At 35.3% G+C, this 15,671-nt stretch overlaps 1 protein-coding gene across 1 annotated transcript in view; it reads right to left on the reverse strand.

The window, feature by feature from the left end:
• The window catches only part of LOC140229779 (tyrosine kinase receptor Cad96Ca-like), a 39,798-nt gene that overhangs the window by 20,295 nt on the left and 3,832 nt on the right, over window positions 1–15,671 (reverse strand). Inside the window, exon 4 of the mRNA XM_072310013.1 lies at window positions 418–599. Coding sequence (XP_072166114.1) covers window positions 418–599 — 182 coding nt within the window. The remainder of the gene's footprint in view (window positions 1–417; window positions 600–15,671) is intronic.

Below are 15,671 nucleotides of genomic sequence, written 5' to 3' on the forward strand. Positions count from 1 at the left end.
ACTACTGATGCATGAATGGAACACAATGTATATCTCATATTCCCTGATAAAAGAATGAACAGAAATGAACCTGTAATCCTAAATGCATACTTGCCCAAAATGTCTTAAGGGAGATATATGTACTCAAGTACAGTATATGAAAAGTTTTTTTCATTGTATGGCACACTGAATATGTAGAGCTTTTGTTGTTTATTTTTCATAAGAACCTCTCTCCCTTGAAAACAATATCAACAAAAATATTCCAGCTTTATAATCCCAACCCCCACACACACTCATGCACAGAAAAACCTCCAACTACAGTACAATACAAAATCAAGTGCTTACACATTTGATCTGCGACATGTTGGGGTTGGTTTCAGCATAGAGACAGAAAAATGTTTTTAAAAATCCATGTCCAGATTGAAAGCACTTATTTACCTTCCTTTTCTGAACACCAGCCTCCAGAGCAAAAAGTTCCCTGTCTTGACTTTGCTGCTGTCGACGACAGCAGCAGCACGCGACGACGATGATAAGGACGATGATCACCACAGCTCCAGATGCTGCTCCCGCGATGATGCCTATGGTGGTGGTGGACAGAGCATTGCTTGCAGGTGGCATCTCTGGTAAGGAAAAAGAATTAGAGTTCATGAAAAAAAAGAGTGGTTTGGAATCAAAGCAACTTCTCTATCACATTCTATATTCTAACATCCACTGGTTAAAAATTATGCTAATTATCATTAGATTATCTATGAAATACAAACAAAGAACAGTCAAAATGTAAAAAGAATTAAAAATGCATAGATAATGATAAAATTAGTTCAACGTTGTTGTGAATGATTTCAGAATCTGGTGTAATTCAAACTAGCCTAAATTTCTCAGGGGAAAAATATCTGCATATCAGACATCTTATGATTGAAAATATTTAAACAGTTACATGTACATCAAACTTGTTAGCCCATTTGTACCAGAGGCACAGCAGAATATCAGAGCAGAAAATCTGAGTAGTCAAAATATATTTTTCCTTCATAACTTTCTGAGAAGGCAAAGAATACTCTAGTGCTTTCTACTATATAAAAAGAAAATCATTATCCCTAAAAAAACACCTTATCATTGACAAAGGACAGTATCATGTGCTGCATTTTGGCATCTACTGGCTAAATATTTAGTTTGATTTGAATTTTAAATACACCATTAAAACTCACTCCAATTTGAAAAAGGAGAGATAACACCTTTTTATAAGTTTGAAGTAAGGCACTAAAACACACAGCAACAACACGGACAGCATGATATGATTCAATATTTTTGAAGGAGCATCAGATGGTGGAGAGACCACTCAAGATAATTTGCATTTCAGTCATGAAAACGACATGGATTATCCTTTGACTTGTCACCTATGAAAGAAATAATATCTGGACAGAGCATTTGTAAGGTGTGATAAACATTGTGTGTGAGTTTGTTCGCAAAAACCGATAAGTCCATATTTGCCAAATGGAGATATTTGCGATTAAAGGTCAAGAAAAATAAAGAGAATAATAAGAAAATGTTTGCTTCTTTTGACCATAACTTCAAAAATGTACCTTTATATGTAGTGACCAATATATCATTTAAAAGGTATTATTTTGTACCTCACGACAGAGATCGTGCCTCAAAATCTTCAAAAATGGACTTATCGGTTTTTGCAAACACACTCTTCAAATAAACTGGGCATTGTTCTATGTTCTTGTCAGCTCTAAAGACAATATTCAGCCAAAAAAAAAAAAAATACATTGTATAATCATACAAACAACATAAAAATAAGTACAGAATGCAGCTCTAACACCAGCATACCCTTATGCTTGAAGACACTTCTTTCTTTTTTGGAACAAGTACATACATTTGTTTCTCTACAAGCAGAAAGCCTCTCATACTTCAGGAAAAGGGCAATCATTACAAGTTCTTTTTTACAGCTACAGTTGCTTGCACGGCTAAAGTTAAAAAATGCACTATTTTATGACCACACAAAACAGACATGCCTTCACTGATTAATAAAAACCTATAGGTACAGGAATTTAAATGCTGAAGTTTTGGCTGCAATGTGTGTGTTTTTTTTTCATATCTAAAAGCAGTTTATATTGCACCTGAGTTTGGTTGTGTCTACTCATGGGTGAATTCAAATTATGCAGAGCAATATCAACTAATGAATTAACCCGCATTACATTTAACATTTCAACTGTTTGACATGAAAAGATGTATCTCTTCTATCATTGCTGCAACTATAAACTAAGGAATCAACCTAGAAGTTTCAGTATTGTTGATCCTTCATAGAAGATGCGTTGAAACGGTTTGAACAAGTGCACATAAAACACAAAATAGTTAATTTGATAACATCTTCTCTAGAAGCCACTGAGAAATCATGTAGAATTTAGCAGTTTCACAGTGTACACTTTTTGGTCATGTAGCTTATAAAGAACTGCGAGCTTTTCTCCTTGGCAGAAGGCTGTACATCTAGATACATCCTTCTGTCTCTCTACACTCAAGAAAATTCATAACACTTCTGCAGCTACATCTTTCTTGCAAATAGAAAAGAGCAAATATAACTACAAAATTCTATTGTTCTTTCTAGGTGGTCCTTTTGACATCAAGTGCATGCTATTAAAATTCATAGCAACACGGCAATCTACAAACCATTTTCCTTTGTTTAGTTTTATTTCGTTTATTTCTGGCAGAAATTAAAAGTTCTTACGAGGATTTCCTGATCTCGCAGAGGCAATAATCTGGTCTAAATATTGAAAGAAGAAGAATGATATTATCGAATTAACCTTGAACATGATATAACTTGAATCAACTGAACGTGCATGCCCCTATAATCAGCTTTTCGTGATCAAACCTGTGATAACATTGTGTGAACCTGAAATCTCCTTTTAGAAGTCATGAATGCTAACATTTGGGGACATCAAAAAACAACAACAAAAATGAGGACATTTCATCTCCTGTACTGTATGTCTCTTTTGATTTCTCGTGAAGGACTATTTGGCTAAATATCAAAATCTTCACTATAAATTGTACCCATTAATATTTTCAAATTCTATCACTGCTGTATTCACATCTTCTGAGCATTTTGTGTGTGTGTGTGTGTGTGTGTGTGTGTGTGTGTGCGTGTGTGTGTGTTTTAGGCCTGCATAGCTTTGGAGGTACACAAATACTAAAGGTGATTTGTATTAATTGGAAATAAATTCTTCATACTTCTTTCATTTGCTGTGGGTGAATGTCCCACTTCTGGTGTCTAAAAATAGGTCATGTGTATTATATACACCAGTACACTATAGTATACTAGTACACTCGTGAAGACAGGATTCAAGATTTTGACCAAGTTTTATGTATACCGTCTCTCGCGCACATGATACAAGTACCCACAACTTAATATTTCGAAACAATAAAGGAATATGGCATTTTTCATCCAGTTCTAACCACCCCCACCATCATATCACAAAAAACACAGAAATTGTAAGTTTTCAAACTTATTTACCATTTTGGCATGTATCTCCAGTGAAGTCTGCAGGGCAATCACACTCAAAGTCTCCATCAGCTGTATCAGTGCAGGTACCTCCATTAAGACAGGGGTCAGAGGAGCATGGAGTAGGAAGCTCTTGAGACAGCAGGAGTGAAAAATGAACATTTAAATGTTTTGTTTTAATGACATTTGCGGGCATGAAATTGACACAATTGTAATAATGGCAGCACACTGGATGACCCATGACACAAATGCAGGTACAAAAGGGGATAAAATAGATTGATGCCAACATGCAAATCCTGTATGCTACCACAAAGACCAACAAAATCAATATGATTTTGCTGCAGGATATATGCTGTACCAATCAATGATAAAGTGAATGAGCATGTACACCAACAAAAGACAGTGAAAAATGATGAATTTCCTTTTTACACTGCCAGATATGATGATATAGTTCCTGTAAATATGCTAGAAGGCTTATGGAATGTAATAATTACTAAAAAAAGAATGACATCAAACGACCATGAAATCACAACAGGTGTACAAGTCCCTTGACTGTGCACATGTAGACAATTTGATATAATGTTGACTTGAGTTTGAAGAAAGGGACTTCATTCTATTTTTGTCATATGGTATTACATAATAGATGTAAAAGTAAGCAAAATATCGTACCACTAATAATGATATACAAGTGTACATATTTGTCTCCGGCAGACAGATTAACAAACATTCGCCGACCTTACTACATCATGTACAAACCTGCCACACAATTCACTGATTGCATGAATTTCTGTCTCAAAATTTATCAAAAGGAAAACAGCAATAACCTTGAGGTGGCATTAATTGCACACTGTGGGTAGAATTGGATTCCAAACTCCTCTAAAAAGACATGAGAAGTTATCTCCAATTATTGTCAGATAAGCAAAGGACATCTAGCTCTGCCCATGAACCTAAGTTACATGATTTGCACACTTCTTTTAAAATTTTTTTGTAACTTTTCACTCACATTTGTCCAATTCAGTAAAATTTTGTCAAAGATCCATTACTTCCAGCCATAATTCACAGCATAATAAAAACTATTACTTATATATAACATGAAATATATAACTCTGGATACAACTTTAATGGCACAGAGTATAGAAAATGTGTACTGAGTGTTGCCAGCAATGTAGCATGGAATGAATTTAATAAGATATAGAGTTGAAAACATGATAAAGACAATAATTTGTCTCCTTCAGGTCATGTGTCTTTTAGACATCTATATCATTATATTCACTAAATTGTCTCCTTATAAAGGTGACATCCAAAGACATTAAATACAAAATAGTTTCCATGAAACTATGGTTATCTTCGAGAGTGTGCCAGCCCTCACCATCTTCACAAAACAACCCATCAGAGAAATCAGGACATTCGCAAAAGACTTCCAAGTTATCCAGCACGTGACAGGTACCACCATTCAGACAGGGAAAGCTCATGCAGGGATCCTCTTCTAACAATGGTGGAAAAAGAAAATGAGGACTGGTAATGATCAAGGCATATTCCAATATGGGACTGATGATGATAATGATAAATACTAGATGGATGCTTGGCCATATCCATGCATGAATGACCTCATGCTGCATTAATTGCCCTGTAAACGACTGCTGATGAGACTATAGTCATTACGAGGCAGTCAAAGAGATTTTCCCCAGTAAGTATTATAAAATGGGCTTTAGAATCTCTGCAATCTGATTGGTCAATTGTCATGCATTGACTTTTAGTGATCCACACTGAGCCATGCGTCCAGTAAAATCCGAATGCACGGCTCAAGTCTTGTATAGTGTTGTAGGTGTACCAAACGCACGATGGGGAAAATGGTTGTTTTCATGCGTTGGAACAATCTAAAACCCACTCACTATGCTCGTAGGTCTAAACAGTTCCAAAGTTAAATTTGTGCATCCCCTCACCGATCCACTCTGTCCTGTGCATCATTTGTATACTAGAGTGTGGAGGATGCATACACCTTGTACAATTGTTTTGTGAGCACACGGGGAGCACCAGAAGACGGCCAAGCGGTAGGCTCATTCCTCATGGTAATTCCACATGCTAGCAAGCAAGCAACCGAGGAGCAGCTAAATCTAGAAGTGCATACTCGTGTAAAAGTTCAAAAGTTCAAATACGCGCTGTAAAAATGTTACTTCACTATGCAAAAATTCTGCCATTACTAAGTGGGTAATGGCAGCACCAATGAAATCTCAGACACCATTGTATAGTTTGCCCTCTAGTGGTGGAGATCAGATAAATGCCTTTGGAGGCAGTTCACTTCTCCGCAATGAGTAAGATGACAGGTTCGAGTCCCACTGGTTCCTTTTTTCTGACATGTTTTTTAATGCACAGATCAGCAGTTGCATTTGCAGTTGCAAATGTAATTTGTAGAGGGAGACAAAGTGAAGAAACTCGCACCTGAATGATAGTCTTCTCAGCAGCTGTTTACAGGGAATTGCAGCAAGAGGCTACAGTAAGAGGCTAGATGTAGACATGCATGGAAGGGGACATACAGAATGATTGATACAAAGGAATTGATATAATATAGAGGGAAGCATCTATGCAGTATCAGACTATTAAAAACGAATGGCAGACTATACACTAGCTACGCATAACTCAAAGAAATTATCGAATTAATTACAAGAAAGAATGAAATGTTAAACAAAAAGAAAATGGAGAAAGTTGGTATTATCCACAGCTATGGATAAACCTCCTTCTTTAAGGGATACATTGTAACTCTTGACAAAAACATCAACAACGACAATGCAAAATGTATTAATCCCTTGTTAACTGTTACGGCATCGGGTCATAAAAAAACTTTTAACAGTAGAGATATACAATATCAAAAGTGAAAATGTTTTCCAATGGGAAATAAATCCCAAGAAGTGTTATGAACATAGGTAAACATTACAAGTGGGCCAGTATCATGTAGGCCTACTGTAAACGTGGAAATATTTGCGGTACACTATATCATTTTCGCACACTTTGCATTACTTTCCGCCAGAGCAAATTCTGAAACCCCACACAAATATCTTAACAATTTTCTCTGCACATTTTGAACAGGTTGAATCATGGACTTCATCGGCCGTACCTCCCTATAGTAAGTCTAAATGAACCTCCCGCCCCCCCCCCCAAAAAAAAAGATGACTTGCATAGTCTTTATATTTGCAACTTTTCACTCACATTTACATTATTTACTTATTCATTTCTCTATCTATTTTATTATATTATCTATAACAATGCTGCACACTGGCACTGCATGGTCCGACAGTCCAGGACAAGTAAAAATCATTATCGAACCAGTACCTTTTTCGGGAATAAACCAGTAAAAGTGGGAAAAAACTTGGTACCTACTGGTCAGACAGGCAGGTCAGACCAGTGGAAAAAATGGGTTAGAGTGCAGCCCTGCTTATAACATGTACCCCAACTGGTCTCTTTTTTATTGTTAAATGGGTGGTATGGAGTACATGAACATGTGCACTCATGAACATCCTGACCCCGTCGACCTGTACCCTTGACCACATCCATGTAGTGATGAGCCTTTTGTGTGTAATGCACAGATTGCACAATTGCAATCCAAAATGCAAACGAAAAGTTTCAATGACACATGCAGAAAACAGCTCTTTCCACAATGTAGGCCCCTTGAAGTTATGTTCTAGTTATAGTATGTGAATTCTATGGGAGCAGTACACAACTTGCAGGAACCACTGAAATCTTTTCATACTCAACATGACATTTATGCAATCGGTATTTAAAGAGGAATTTCATTTACTGGGTAGTTTTATTCTGTGTATATAAAGCACTGATTACTTGTAAAGGCTTGTTTTGACTTACATAGCTTCTGCAGGGCAAGAGATATAGTTATTGTACTATATACATACGTTCAGCAGATTCTGCATTGCCCACTTACAATTTATGCAATTACTGTGCAAAAGTGCCTGATGATCATGTGTGAACTGACTAGCACGAATGAGATTGATCAAATTACATTTCATTTTAGTTTCGTTCAGTATATAAAACAGATATCGTCGCTGGGGCGACAAGACCTCCTATCTACAAAATGTCAAATGTTCAGGAGAGTCAACAAACATGGCGGCCAAAGCACTATAGCAAATGGGATAGCCTTTCCTTTGACATGCCATGGTGGCTTCATTTTTGGAGTAAGACAGTTGGGATTTGGACAGGACATCACTTAAGCCATTATTTGACTATAAATCCAAAAAAGTTATTTTCAGCATAACTGCAGATACAAGGTCTTGTCACCCCAACGACGATATGGTTTTACTATAGGGCATAGCTGGCATCCCTCAGGCAATAGTATCAACCATGTCCCCAAAAGAAGTCCATATTGGACGTATATGCAACAAGTGAGGTATCATCCTCTATCTAATGATAGACTTACTTTTGGTAATAAGATATGTTTAAATGGTGCTGAACCAGTTTAAATATCAAACTCTTTGATATATTGTATAATACATAACACACACACACACACACACATATTGTAACCATGTCATACAAAATAGTTGTAATGAGGTACATCATCCCTCACCATCTTCACAGTAAAACCCATCAAAGTAAGTAGGACATTCGCAATAGGCTTCCAGGTTAATCAAGTAACAGGTACCACCATTCAGACAGGGAAAAGTCAGGCAGGGATCCTCCTCTAACCATGGTGGAAAAAGAAAATGATAACTGATATTTGAAGCATTCCAGTAGTACTGATGATGATGGGAGACATATGATACAAATGGGAAAGTAAGAATTTATCAGTTTTGACACAACTATTTTTTGAAATGGTGTGATGAGTATGTGTTGCCTTTAATAGTGATTCCTTTTCATTTCATAAAAACCCTCTACATACTATTCACGTTCAACTCTGATAACTTTTGAAAGTGCTACCAAATTACAATTGGTATCTGTTTTGAATGGAATGTGTTTACACAGTATGGAAAATTCTAACTTAATCTATCAATCCCTTCATAGAGATTATCACTAACATTATTTTATGTCCCATTCATGGCACAGCATGCAACTTTACAGTGAGATTAAGCACTTGAATAGGCTCTTAACTTCAAAGTCTCTTTTTTCAGTAAAGTCTTTTCAAAAGTGTGTACGTTCTTTCCATTACATAGAGAGGTTACGAAAGCACAGTTGTATTGAGTTATATACACCATTCTAAAGCTCAAAGTCTCTGCCCATGAATAACCATCCCTGTCTGCCAAATTTGTTGGTTGGTTTTGCAATGCAGGGTCACATACTGTATAAAGAATATCATCAGACAAACAAAGAATATCGTCCATTCTTGTCAAATTGCAATTTTCACAACTAATCCTGCCCAGTAATCAGAAATTAAAGGATATTTAAAAAAATAACTTCTGGACATGTTTTTGGAAAGCACCAAGTGCAGTATCAATTAAAAAATCATATTTTACTCTATCTGATGGTAGAATTACTTTAAAACAGGTTTTAAAAATGGTGCATGATCCATTTTTTTAAATCGAACTACTCATATAATGCACATGCAAACATATGAAGAGTTTGTTTGCAAAAACCGATAAGTCCATAATTTGCCAAATGGAGATATTTGCGATTAAAGGTCAAGAAAAATAAAGAGAATAATAAGCAAATTTTTGCTTCTTTTGACCAAAACTTCAAAAATGTACCTTTATATGTAGTGACCAATATATCAATTAAAAGGTATTATTTTGTACTTTATGACAGAGACCGTATTTCAAAATCTTCAAAAATGGAATTATCAGTTTTTGCGAACAAACTTTTCATATATTTATAAGATAGTTTTAATGAAGTTTTGCCATCTCTCACCCTGTTCACAGTAAAACCCAGAAAAGTCAACAGGACAAACACAATAGACTTCCTGATAAAATGTGTAACAGGTACCACCATTCACACAGGGAGAGCTCATGCAGGGATCCTCCTCTAACCATGGTGGAAAAAGAAAATGAGAACTGATAATGATCCAAGCACTCCACTAGTAATAATGATGAAAACAATAATTTAATAGTCATTATGATTTATATAGGATGTTTTAGCAGCACACTGCAAACAAGTATTCTTTGTTCACTCCACTTTCACTCTGCAATACAAGAGACTATTGAGTGAAACACATAGGCCAATGTATGAATTCCCCATTAGCTACCGTTGTTAGTGGCTTTGCAATAATTCATCAAATGTTTCATTTTATTTCTTGTGCTAGTGCTTGCTGAGTGAGCTAACTCTTGTTATAATTCACAAATGCAAATGCGAGTCACTCCTTTTTCAGTGCAGAGTCGAATTTATACAAAGTAATGTCCCGAACAAGTATGATCCTTTTTGATGGTTTATGCTTTCACTATCTAGATAATGGCTATTAAATATATGATGATAATTATATTGGATGGCTTTAATTCATGGAATACCATGGAACACTGCACAAGCTATTTGTAGGGCCAACACTACACATATCGATCAAAGTGCAATGTTAAAATGAACTCATGCAATATTCCTGGTATCCCATTCATTGCCATCCAATAAAAACCTGCACAGACATGACTTTTTGTGGATTAAGTGAGTGCAGCATTAGTAGCACTCATCAGTGAAAGTCTGAGGGAAATCAGTGATACGTTCAAAAGTTATGAATTTTTGACGTTTCTGCTCAGTCCCTGCTTGATGAGGGGACTACTATAGCTTGTGAAATCCTATGTGTAGAACTATATAAAGAATATACTAAGAAAATTCAACATATTTTCACTTTTCTTGCATTATAAATGAGCACTTGACTTGCAATGCCTCTTTCAGAAGGCGGGGAATAATTGGTGTGGGTTTTTTTTTTTTGCATCTTTTTTAGTTATGTAGATATCACATCTTGTTTGTTTCTACATATTCATTTACTTTCTCTTTTCTTGCTGTTGTATTATGTGATTTTCACTTGCAATTTGTGCTAATAAAATTACTATTGGTAACAACGCTCACTTGAAAAGAAGGCCCTTGGGCCCTGAACGTGCCTGACCTGATCACTTTTTAAATAAACTGAATAAATAAATAAATAAAACTGAATAAATAAATAAATAAATAAGTAATTAAATGAATACATAAATAATAGTATGATAGTATCGTCAGCAGTCATTTACTTTAAAAGTAGTAATTTTTCAGGCAGCACCGGGTAAGATTAATCTGACTTGTTTTTATTTCCGTGGAATCAGGACATTAAATACTTGAACAAAAGGCACCCAGAAATATTTATGTGCTTTTATTTTTGCACTAGCTTCTGGTTGCCCAAAATGTGCAAGAATTTCCATGCCGCGAACATTTCCACTTTTACAGTACCTCACAATGACATAGTCTTAACAGCAGCCATTTACAGGGGACTGCAGCAGAAGGGCACACAGCTAGAGGCCAGATAGAGACAAGCATAGTAGGGGACATACAGTATACTTTCCAGGTGCCGTATTTCACCATACTGTATACGCCGAATATTTTGCGAGGTTTTATTTTCATGAATTTCGCGAGTCAGCTGCTGTTTGCGAAATTAAAAACACACGAAAATATTGACTCTGATCCTGATCGACGTACGCATACACATTTCTCTGTTCAATCGGACTCCATGATCACGAATTTAACCACTCGCGAAATCGTCGCGAAGTTTCGATTCGCGAAAATTTAGTCTCGCGAAATATATGGTGTATACAGTTATTTAACCACATTTTCCTGGGTACAAATTGCCCAAAGAATAGTGTCTGTGCCATATATTGTCATGTTATCTTGAGCTGGTATTTGAAGAGTTTGTTCGCAAAAACCGATAAGTCCATTTTTGAAGATTTTGAAGTACGGTCTCTGTCATAAAGTACAAAATAATACCTTTTAAATGATATATTGGTCACTACATATAAAGGTACATTTTTGAAGTTTTGGTCAAAAGAAGCAAAAATGTTCTTATTATTCTCTTTATATTTCTTGACCTTTAATCGCAAATATCTCCCTTTGGCAAATATGGACTTATAGGTTTTTGCGAACAAACTCTTCATTTCATATAATAGCATACTATTAACAGTACTTAGCATACATGTAGTTTAAAATACATGTATTTCAAACTACATGCACGCCAAGTACTGTTAATAGTATGCTCTGTATTATCTGCATCATGTATATCAATGATGAACTAATCCAATGGTACATACAATGTAGACAAATTTAACTTAAACGTGTTATAATAAATTGATATATTGGTGGTGGTTTTTTTTTTCTTTTGTCCATTTGATATGTGATCCACATCCTACCAGAAACACTCTTTTTCATCTTCATCTTTTACTTCTTTCTGTTACAATGACATGAAGTGTGCATCATTCTTTTTTTGCTAGGATGTCACTCGTACATATATTTTGTATTACATTCAATTATTTGTCCTTCCAAATTGTTTACTTAATTGATTAATGTATCACCTTGAATTAAGTATTTTCTTTAATTGATGAAAAAAAAAATGATTGAATCGGGGAAAAATAGTTCAACAGAATAATTAATCCAAAGGACTTGACGATGATAATGAGAGGTATCCACACAGCACCAGATTAAAACCCTACACCAAGCAAACAATACACAACTTAAGAAAATTATTCACATGTATTAAAAGAAAGGATGAACCGATGAATAAAAAGAAAAATGCACAGAATTAATTGTTATTATCCATAGTTTTTGACAAACCCCATTGGTTAAAGGTATAATCTGACCATGATATCAACACTGAAAATGTATGATGCATTTTGATAGTAATCCATTTTCACTGGTTTAAACCATCAGGATTTACAATTGTAATTATAACAAAACAATACAAGAGAGAGTATTCACAACATTTACAGAAACAATTAAGAGCTGAAACTGCATAATATACACTTTTGGTTTGATTTCATTTGATTAGTGTAAACCAATTTGTGTGTCCCATTTGATTGCATGAAAGTGGTTGCCAATAGAAGATACATTCCAAAAAGTGTTATGACCATGAAAAAAACAACATTACAAATGGTCCACTATCATGTGATCAAGTTTATCCAAACATTTGATTATCAAAAAAGACATAAGATTTCACACAATATGAGCCATCCATGGGATTAAGTTAGTCAAATCACCAGAGGAATTAGTAGCAACATCGAGAACAAGGAAGGAGAATGGAGGGACATATGATTGATTGATTGATTGATTGATTGATTGATTGATTGATTGATTGATTGATTGATTGATTGATTGATTGATTGATCAATTGAAGTGAGTGAAGGTAACAACTATAACTGGGACAATCTATCACAAAACAAACAAAGAGTCATATAAAAAAAAAAAAAACTTAGTTACATTTTTCACAAAATTTCATATGAGATTATCAACTTTGAAATATCTGTCTATACGGGTATTCCTAACCCACCAAAATAAATGATGCAAAATCAAATATTCAGGAATGGTATTTTCAAGAATATATGCTGAACTGTTCATAAAGATTTTTTTTTAAAAAGTTACTCTTTAAAATACCTCAAATGATTTAACTCAAATGGTATACTTCAAGACCTTCTGAAACATCATTCCCCCCCCCCACCCACAAAAAAAAAAAAACAACAACAACAACAGCTATTTTGATGGGTAGGACTGGGAATAGATAAAGGGTCACAGAATGATGAAACATTACAAATGAATGATATTAAACATAATAAATTATGTTGTATTTGAATGTGAAAGAGGCATGCACATGTCGCGAATATGTTAAAGCATGAAAGTAATATTATGACTAGTACTGAAAGGAATACTGCCATGGATATACAGCAGTTTAAAAATATACTATATCATGTATAACACATTCACACAACATACGGAATATGACATTACAGGCGGCAACTATTTCAGAGATGAAATGAATGATGAGCTGTTAAGTTCTAGGAAACCAGAACCCATATTGCAGAACTCATTATAGGCCTATGTATTTTTGACAACAAAGGCCTTCACTGTATGTAATTGCAACAAATTCACTGTTACATATTTTTTTTTTTTTTTACAATGCAAGTCTATTACACTCCTGCATATCTGTAATTTGACAAACAATGAATTGAATGGAAATAAGACCTGGTGAAACAAATTCATGGAATTACAGGTACAGTATTTATGAACTAAAATTGAAGTCCAGTCATTTTGAGTGGTGCAATAGCAGGCACTAACAGGGAGTAAAGATGCAATCAAATTTCAAGTTTGTTCTAAATTGAATGACTGAAGAAAAACCGTGACCCATTTAATGTGAGTTTATTATCAACATACATACAGTATATTACATTTAGAATGGCCATTTTGAAAACACACATCATCCCTTGCATTTATATAACTTGAATGACTTGGGTTGTAAACATGGTAAAAAAAAAATAAATAAAAAAAAACTTCTTTAACATTCTTCAGGAGCAACCAAATATCCAACATAATTGTTTATCTGTGCATTCTCATATTTGACATTCTTTTATTGTATTTTCAGTCATTTCAGTGTAAAACACATTCCGTATTTCATCAAAATGGAAAATTGTGCTATAAATATCCTCATTAGTATCATTCTTTGAGAAGGGTCATATGAATAATGTCACAGTTGCTACAAAGAGAGAAAAAAAAAATGGTAACTTTTGTAACAATATAATAAAGCTATAGCTTTATTATATTGTTACAAAAGTTACCATTTTTTATTTTATTGCTTTAATAGGTCATATGCACGAAAAACAGGACTTACAGTGTAAACAAATTAAATGCATAGAGGTCATGTGAAGAATGGGCTCACCTTCACATGTAGGTCCAACGTAATCAGTGTTTGAGCAGTCACACACAACACCAGTGCCCTCGTCTGAACATCTGCCACCATTGCGACATGGATTCATAGGCTGACAGGAGATAGGCACTGTAGGAGAAATAAAGGGGGTGAATTCAAAGTAGGTTAATCTTTATCCTTTAATACAGTCAGACTCTTTATTCCACAGGGCCTATTGCATAAACTTTTTACCTGAGAAAAGCAGCTTTCCTGTGTAGAAAGTCAATGGGGAAATCATACCACAATCTCAGTTCTTACCAAGAGTTTTGTTTTGTTTTGTTTTGTTTTTTTTTTTGAGGTTAAAAGTTTTATGCAACAAGCCCCTGATGTACAGTGATCCCCGCTTAATTGGGAGGGGTCAGGAGACCAGTTCTTATACCATTTTTAAACATGTCAGCAGAGCACCCTCTTTAAGTGGCTGCCACTGCATGGTTGTGCAAATCATCCGACATGAAACCCAGTACGTGGGATAGATTGCTTAACCCATTGAGGATGGACTGAGTTCACTACAACATGCCTTTCCCATAGATTGCACCTACCAGAGTATACTCAGGACTCATCCTCAAAGGGTTAACAAGAAAATCACCCTTCAAGTATTATGGAGCTTAATTCACTGTGATTACTTCTTAACCCATTGAAGATGAGTCTCGATTATACTCAGGCAAGCTAGGGGAAAGGCATGTCGTATCGAAATCAGCCCATCCTCGGGTTAAGATTTACCTACCAATTCTAGAATCTAGACATTACTGATAGACAATGGAATAGTTTCAGCCAAAATACGTCCCCATAATCTGGTCTGTAGTTCTGACTAAGCAGAGAAAATAACACAAGCAAATATCCAACTTTGTTGCACATACTTTCTGGCTTCTTTGTTCCCAGTTATCAGGTCAGCGCTATACACTTTATGTAGCCGAGGTAAAGGGAGAAACAGAGGATGACTTGTCAAGTCCACAAAAAAAGGAAAGATATCTCAAGACATAAGAGTAGTAAACTGCACAGGAGTAAAAGGAAAAATGGATGCCAGGGTGTCTGACTGACGGGGAGGGGTGCATGGTGATAGGGTAGAGAGGGTTTGTCAAAACCACATGAAAAAAAAAGAGTAACAGGAGAATTTCCTAAATGAATATCAAAGGGATTCAAATCTTTTAAACAGCATTGAAATATTTTGAGGGTTAAAAATGCATTTTTCATGATGAAAAAGTTAAACTATTTAACTTTCTTGTGACAGGGCATGTGGAGTAAAACAAATTTGAAAAAAAAAAAACACAGTATTTTCCATGAAACTTGCAGTAGGTTTGGTCAAAGAAAAGTGCTATATATGCCCCTCCCGCCCCCCCCCCCAAAAAAAAAAGAACAGATGGC

The sequence above is a fragment of the Diadema setosum genome, chromosome 6 (genome assembly GCF_964275005.1).
Source record: "Diadema setosum chromosome 6, eeDiaSeto1, whole genome shotgun sequence".
Taxonomy (NCBI): domain Eukaryota; kingdom Metazoa; phylum Echinodermata; class Echinoidea; order Diadematoida; family Diadematidae; genus Diadema; species Diadema setosum.